General features: G+C 39.1%; 1 protein-coding gene across 2 annotated transcripts in view; it reads left to right on the top strand.

The window, feature by feature from the left end:
* The first annotated feature begins 620 nt into the window (after positions 1–620).
* Positions 621–7498, top strand: part of LOC102034602 (E3 SUMO-protein ligase PIAS2-like) — a 34998-nt gene continuing 28120 nt past the window's right edge. For both annotated transcript variants that reach the window (XM_005431180.2, XM_014311419.2), the window contains exons 1-4: positions 621–1089; positions 4370–4454; positions 5077–5127; positions 5248–5338. In XM_005431180.2, coding sequence (XP_005431237.1) covers positions 621–1089; positions 4370–4454; positions 5077–5127; positions 5248–5338 — 696 coding nt within the window. The remainder of the gene's footprint in view (positions 1090–4369; positions 4455–5076; positions 5128–5247; positions 5339–7498) is intronic.

The raw sequence follows: 7498 nt of genomic DNA, 5'->3' as shown, positions 1-7498 counted from the left end.
AATATAATATAATATAATATAATATAATATAATATAATATAATATAATATAATATAATATAATATAATATAACCTTTTAAAAACTGTCCACTTTGCTGTACCATCATTTTAGGAGTGAAACCTGATGTGCCTTTCTCTGTTCATGCATGCCTTTAACATGCTGTCCAAAATAAAATAATTTTCAGAATAAACTGTGCAGAACTTAGGAAATAAAATAAGGGAGTGCTTAAAATGTGTTGGAAGACAGGTGATAATATTCATCAGGATTCTTGTTTGTTTGTTTGCTTTTTTCGTGAAATGAGACAGATACTTTGTGTTAGAATTTGTGTTTCTGCCTGTGAATTTGAGACCCTTTAACCTATTTAATGCATGGGTTGCATGAAGGTTTATGTTGTTGCTATTGTTTGAGTGTGGAAACAAGTCTTTGAAATTATAATACAACCAAACTCAGTCTACATCCTGGACACTCTGTTTTTAACTATACTTTTGTGTCAGGTGGTACCTAAGATAAATGTGAAACTAGAATGATTTAAGTTAATATGCTTTACTGTGCTCCTCAAAAGTGCTTACTTGGGGTACTGTTGGTTTACATGTGCTTACCTCTCTTTTCTTTCTAGAATATGGTATCAAGTTTTTGTGTTTCTGAACTACAAGTGTTGTTGGGGTTTGCTGGACGTAATAAAAGCGGGCAGAAACATGACCTCCTGATGAGGGCACTGCACTTACTGAAGAGCGGCTGCAGCCCAGCAGTTCAGATAAAAATCCAAGAACTCTATAGGCGTCGTTACCCAAGGACGATTGAAGGACTTTCAGATTTATCATCTATAAAACCTGCAGTTTTCAGTTTGGACAGTAGTTCCTCTCCTGCTGAGCCTGACCTCCCTGTTGCTGGCATTCACCCACTCTCTTCTTCAGTCACACCTCAGTCTCCTTCCACACCTGTCAGTTCTGTGTTCCTCCAAGACACTAAGCCCTACTTTGAGATGCAGCAGCCATCCCCTCCAATTCCACCTGTTCATCCTGATGTTCAACTGAAAAGCTTACCATTTTATGATGTGCTTGATGTGCTCATAAAACCTACAAGTCTAGGTAAGTGTTCAATAGCTCTGTAGGTTGCTTAATTCATGAAATAAGCGTTGCTAATGACAGTACAAAGTTGACTTAAATGGCTTTTTGCAGCTGGGAAAAAGTGGAAACTCCTTTCCCTTCTCATCTCTACCCTTGTCCTCTCTTAACCACTTGTTACCCAGTGCCAAGCCACACCTCAGAAAACAGTGTTCTCTTTTGTAAATATTATATGATTAAAGATCTTTGTCTTTTGAATATTAAATAATAGAGTAGAATAGTTCAGTTGGAAGGTAACTACAATGATCCTTCAACTACCTGACCACTTCAGAGCTGACCAGAAGTTATAGTCAAGGGGATTGTTCAAATGTCTCTTAAACACTGACATGCTTGGGGCATGGACCACCTATCTAAGCAGCCTGTTCCAGTGCTTGACCACCCTCTTTGGTAAATAAATGCTTCCTAATATTTAGTCTGAACCTGTGCTTTTGGCTGAAAGATTTGGAACTGAAGTCTCTGCCTGGTGCAAGTGAGGAACACGTCTGTCAGGGTGTGGTGGGTTGACCTTGGCTGGATGCCAGGTGTCCACCAGGCTGCTCTATCACTCCCCAGTGGGACAGGGGAGAGAAAATAAGATGGAAAACAACTTGTAGGTTGAGATAAAGCAGTCTACTAAAGCAAAAGCGAAAGTTTGTGTGAGCACAAGCAAAAAGAAAAAAAGTTTATTCTCTACTTCCCATCAGCAAGTGATGTTCAGACACTTCCCAGGAAGCAGAGCTTCAGCATGCATAGTGGTTGCTTCGGAAGGCAAACATTGTAGAAAAACAAATGCCCCCCCCCCCCATTCCTCCTCCCTGCCTTAGCTTTTATATCTGAGTTGATGTCGTATGGTATGGAATATCCCTTTGGTCAATTTGGGTCAGCTGGCCTGGTTGTGTCCCCTCCCAGGATCTTGCCCACCCCCAGCCCCTTGATGGGGGGAAAATGTTGAGATACAGCACTGATGCTGTGCCAGCGCTGCTCAGCAGTAGCCAAAACACTGGTGTGTTTTCAACACCTTTCCTGCTACCAATGCAAAGGACAGTACTGTGAAGGCTGCTATGGGGAAATGAACTCCAGCTTAGCCGGGCCCAATACAGAGGGTGAACAGGAAAAGGATTTCAGGGTCAGTAATTATTAATAAGTTGCAACAATGTAAAGAGAACAAATGTGCTGTTTTGTTAGTTTGCCCTTATCTTGCTGCAACAATTCTGCAGGTTCTGATATTCGGCACTGAAATAGATACTTTGTGCTGCACTGTTCAGTGTTGTACTTAGATTAGTGAAGGTTTCTCAGCCTATGAGTTGTTACCATACTGTATGTTAAAATGTTGGATGGACCTTTGTCTTCCAAATAACTTGAAATCTCAGTTTCACTTCCTCAAATGCCTTACTCTTCAATGTATTTAATTATTTGGAAATATGTTTTCTGTCTTGAAATTCAACCTGGCTTACCTTACATAGTAAAAAATGTTCCCTAACTATTTAGTAGTATTGTTTAGAAACACTTCAGCATTTTTCAAGCTGTTTGTATCTTCTTATACATTTTAGTTTCTTAACTGATCATGGAATCTTTCAGACTGCACCGCAACTCAGATATTTGTGAGGAGGAGTGGGGAAATGAGATATGAGGAATGGATGATATGCAAATAATGGGCTTTTCTTTCTCTCTTACTGAGGCAGGGGAGATTCAGATTAGATATTAGAAAAAAATTTTTCACTGTTTGAGTGGTCAAGCATTAGAATAGGTTGCCCAGGGAGGTGGTGGAGTCACCATTCCTGGAGGTGTTCAAGAGATATCTGGATCTAGTGCTGGGTGACGTGGTTATGGGGTTTAGCAGTTACAGTGGTAGTGCTGGGTTGACAGTTGGACTTGATGATCTTGAAGGTCTCTTCCAACCTTGATGATTCTATGACTGATTTTAGAAGGACAGAAGCATTGGCTGAAAATTACTCTTACCATGGATTCATGTGCAAATTTGGACATGAGGCTTCCTGTATTTTTTTTTAATTGATATGGATAGCTTAGAGTCCCAGTTAGTAGACCTGGGTGATTGAGATATGGAACAAACAAGTTTTGTGTATTTGAGAATTAAAGATTCAAATAACAGGTAGGTCAGAGAGCTAGGAGTATAGTCCACTTCAGTGCAACTCTTTAAAAGAGATGAGTGTAGTTATTCTTTTGCACTGAGAACACAAGAGCAGGTATAGGTCTGGAGTTTCATTTTAACCAACACTCAATTCAATAACAAAACATTTCCATGATCTTTTTTACATGTGCTCAAGTATTATTTTAAAATATAAAATGTTGTCTGTGGTATGTGTGTGTGCACGCATGCATACGTGTACAATGTAGCTGGTTTGAATTGTTTTGAGGAACTTGGTGTGTGTTTGCTCTACCTGGGTATTATTTCATGTTTGTGTCCTTTTTGTGTGTTTTTTTCTGGGCATAGAGATACTATTCTCTCAATGTCACAGTGTACAAGACAGTCTAGTAGCTCTTCCAAATTTGCCTGGTTTAGTTGTGCTATTTTTGTGGTTTTCATTCTTTCTGCTTACTTTTAATTGTTGAACAAGTCCAATGTACTTTTATTTCAGGTCAAGATTTCTAACTTCTCAAGTTGAAAGAAAGTAAAAAAGTAACATGTACATACTATTAACCTTTAATTCTAAAATATTACAGCTTCCCATCACTGACAGACAAGTCAGTTTCTGATATGAAAGTTCCATTTATTTATTTATTGTTAAATGCTACTGATGTAATTCCCAGACATCAAGTCTAGCTGGCTTCTGTGGCCTTAGGGGTTGTGTTCCCTCTCCCCCTTCTCCTCTCCCCTTCTTCTCAAAGGTTTAGTTACAATTAGTTGTTTCTGAATTGAGTAGTTTTCCATCTGTCCATTAATAACTTCTGGTGTACGTTCTCTTCTTGTAGTACATTAAAATAGTTGTGTTACGATTTGGTGTGTGTTTGTTTGCACCTTTCTCTCTTAGGAGAAAGGATTATAATGCTGTTTGACAAGCTTCTTTAGTAGTGAAGTGTAATGTGATATTAAGCCATCTGAATATAGTTGAATGAATTATTTGTTCCATTCTTACTTCTTGATGTTTTTTGTTGCATGCAGTTCAACCACAGTTTGAATATGTGACTTAAGTGTCGTTCCAAAAAAAAAAACAAAACCAAAACAAATCCCTCAATTGCAGATCCTTTTTTAATCAATTTCTTTAATTACCATGGTTAAAACTCTTCTGTGTCTCTCTCTTTGTAGTACAGAGCAGTATTCAGAGGTTCCAAGAGAAGTTTTTTATCTTTGCTTTAACACCTCAGCAGGTCAGAGAAATCTGTATTTCCAGGTAAGAAGAGTGTGGCATAGTCTAGGTAAAATTTTGCAAAATTTCAGGAGAAATGTGGTGTTTTTGGTTCATTTTTATGCAGCACATAAAGCTTGCAGATGCTGAATGATAATCTTCACTGAAGTTACTCTGAGGTTAACTGTTCTGTTTTCTTCGGGGACTACTATGCACAGAATTTATGTGCATTTAGGGTAAAACCTACCCCATTAAAGAGTTAACGATTACTCTGTTCCAAATAATTGTCACTATTTAGAGAAGTGGTGAGCTTTTCTTCCCTGCATGTTTCCTGACTGCCGGAATAGAAGGATGCTTTTTTGTCACAGGATTCATGTTGTTGCAAGACCTATGGTGTAAGCCAAGAGGGTTTTTTCTTCTCTGGCAAAATCATATTTAATTGTTACTATAAACTCTTGACAGAGGATGCTGATCTTAAAGTCCTGTGTAACTTGCAGTAGGTAAACAAAGGTGTTGCTTATAAGACTTGTTCATAGCTCAATAAAAGAAAAATAAGAGCAAAGTTTAGTGATGTTGGGGCAGGTGTGCCAGTTCTTTCTCCATATGACTGGAATGTGAGACCTGCTGTCTAAATGGATACTTCTCTTTTTATTTCTCTTTGTCACAGGGACTTCTTGCCTGGGGGCAGAAGAGATTACACAGTCCAAGTTCAGCTAAGGTACCTTTTTCATAGTGTTCTCTTACAACTTTTTATTGGCTAATGTAACATAAGATGTTTGTGGGGACATATAAATGTGGTGACACTTAAAAATTATGCTTTTTCTTTTTGGGGATATAGGTTATGCCTAGCAGAGACAAGCTGCCCTCAAGAAGATAATTACCCTAATAGTTTGTGTATTAAAGTAAATGGGAAGCTGTTTCCATTGCCGGTAAGCTTGTTTGTATGACTTGTGGTGTGTGTCTGTTATCTGTAACATTAGCTTGCTAAAACAGTCAAGCTGTTTATTATCACTTAAATTTCTCTGGCTACTGTTAGGTATATAGTTTGTATGTTGGCTGTGTGAGATAGCCATTACTACTGTTAATCATGTTACAGACACTGCATGGAGTAATTGTGTTTTAGCCACCTATAACAAACCTAATCTATTGCAGTTAACAAAATATATCAAAACCAAACCAGTGTCTGCATGAAGAATCCTCCTCCTAGGTATTCAAACTGAGTTTGACTTGCTTGGTAGTAGCCCTCACTGTTTGGGCTGTTTATATATGTGATTGGCTTGAGTTCCTTCTTGTTGCAAGGGAATAGTATCACCTTCTTGTGTACAAATTTGTATGCTGCTCTGTTGGTGAGGATGGAACAGGGAAGCCTTATAAATATGATTGCCTGGCAAAAGATTTTGAGAATATAGAAACTATAAGCAAGATTGAAATGAAGGCAACCGTTGAGATCTCCTAGCTAATGAACAACGGGAAAACAATGGTGTGGCCGAGAAGGTAATCCCCTTCTTGATGAAACAATACCCTCTCCAAGCAAGCAGGTCCAAGGGTCAGAAGAAGACCCTGACTGCTTGGCAGGAGAGGTCCAAAGAGTAGTTTTTAGGGTTTAAAGTGTAACACAATATGGTAATGTACTGATTCTTATAGGCTGTATGTAAATGCTATAGGATTTGTATCTTGTATTAGATTGGTTAGTGAGAATCAGAATATTCAACACAGAAGATGATTTAATGCATTGTAATGGGAACCTCGCTCTCTCACTTGCTCACTCTTCTGTGCTCTAAGCTTCTCTTTTCTTGCTTTCTCTTGCTCTCTTTTTCTTGCTCTTCTTTGCTCTCTCTCTCGGCCCTGCTCTGAGCTGCGGCTGGCAGCTCCCAGCAGGGCTCTGCACCCATGCTCTTGCAATAAATTGCATGTCCACGACCTAGCCTCAGAGATCTCTCGTCTCCGTCCATCCCGACCATGCAGGAGACCCCGAGCCGCTCCTACACTGCTCTGCATCTGTCTGGTTAGTGCAGAATTCATTGCGTGAATGAAGAACAGACACGTCTTAGGGTTCTTAGCATTTCCTGATACTAAAACAGAGCAGTGTTGGAAGTCATACACTTCACTGGTATCTGATGTTTAAAAACTAGTACATTGGCACGGTCATCTCAAGGCATAATATATATACATATATACAGAAAGGTAAAAGCAACTCATTATTCTTAAAAAAATCTCTGGAATGGGTATCTCTGTACAATAGAACAGAGAAACTCATGCAACCTGTTCGGAAATGGTTCTGGAAGCTACTGAAGATGGAAAAAGTAGCAGTACTGAGGTTTTTTCTTCAGCAGTGGGTTTGGAAAAATGCTGTGTGGAGAGAGAAGGTATGAACCCTCATTTTTATAATGTCTGTCACCACCTTGGTGTGTCAGATGTATTGTCCTGTATGCTCCCTCCTGCATTTGCAACCCATGACTGGTTTTTTTGCCTTTACTCGTCTTAAATGAGACTCTTTAGCTTCTCTTCCTCCTACTTCTTTAGCCATTGCATCACTGTTCTTCTGTCTGTCTTCAGTGTGTAAGAAGGTTTCTTTCATATGTTTTCTAGTCAGTATTTTTTGCAAATGCCAGTTATGTTCTCTGATAAGCTTGAGGATTTTCTCCTTTCTTATGCAGATTGTCTTCTTTTCTTTAAGCAAGGAACAAAAAAAAAATTGGTCTGTGTTTTGGTTTGGAAAGACAGGAGTCTGCTAAGGAAGGCAGGAGCTTCTCCTGAAATTGAGAATGTAAACCCTCCCCACTCTTCCGAATTGCTACAATTTTAAATTAAGGGGCTCTCAGGCAAAGATATGGGAGCAGGCAATAACAGTTCTTTAATAGGGAAGAAATAAAAAGAATAAAATAAACAATACAGTCTACTGGAACAACACTGACAGAGTCAGAACCCAACCTGACACTTTGTTGGTCAGGGTGCTGGTGGCAGTCCGATTGAAAATGTGGCTGCAGTCTTCTGAAGTATCAGGTGTGGTTCTGTTGGAGCAAGGGGGTTCTGTAGAGAAGGATGTAGTCTTCTTCTGAAGATCTAGGAGGAAAAGGTAGTTGCTGTTC

This window comes from Geospiza fortis, unplaced genomic scaffold (assembly GCF_000277835.1).
Source record: "Geospiza fortis unplaced genomic scaffold, GeoFor_1.0 scaffold205, whole genome shotgun sequence".
Classification (NCBI taxonomy): Eukaryota; Metazoa; Chordata; class Aves; order Passeriformes; family Thraupidae; genus Geospiza; species Geospiza fortis.
Note: the sequence above shows the minus strand (reverse complement) of the source record. Positions and strands in the feature narration are given on the sequence as shown.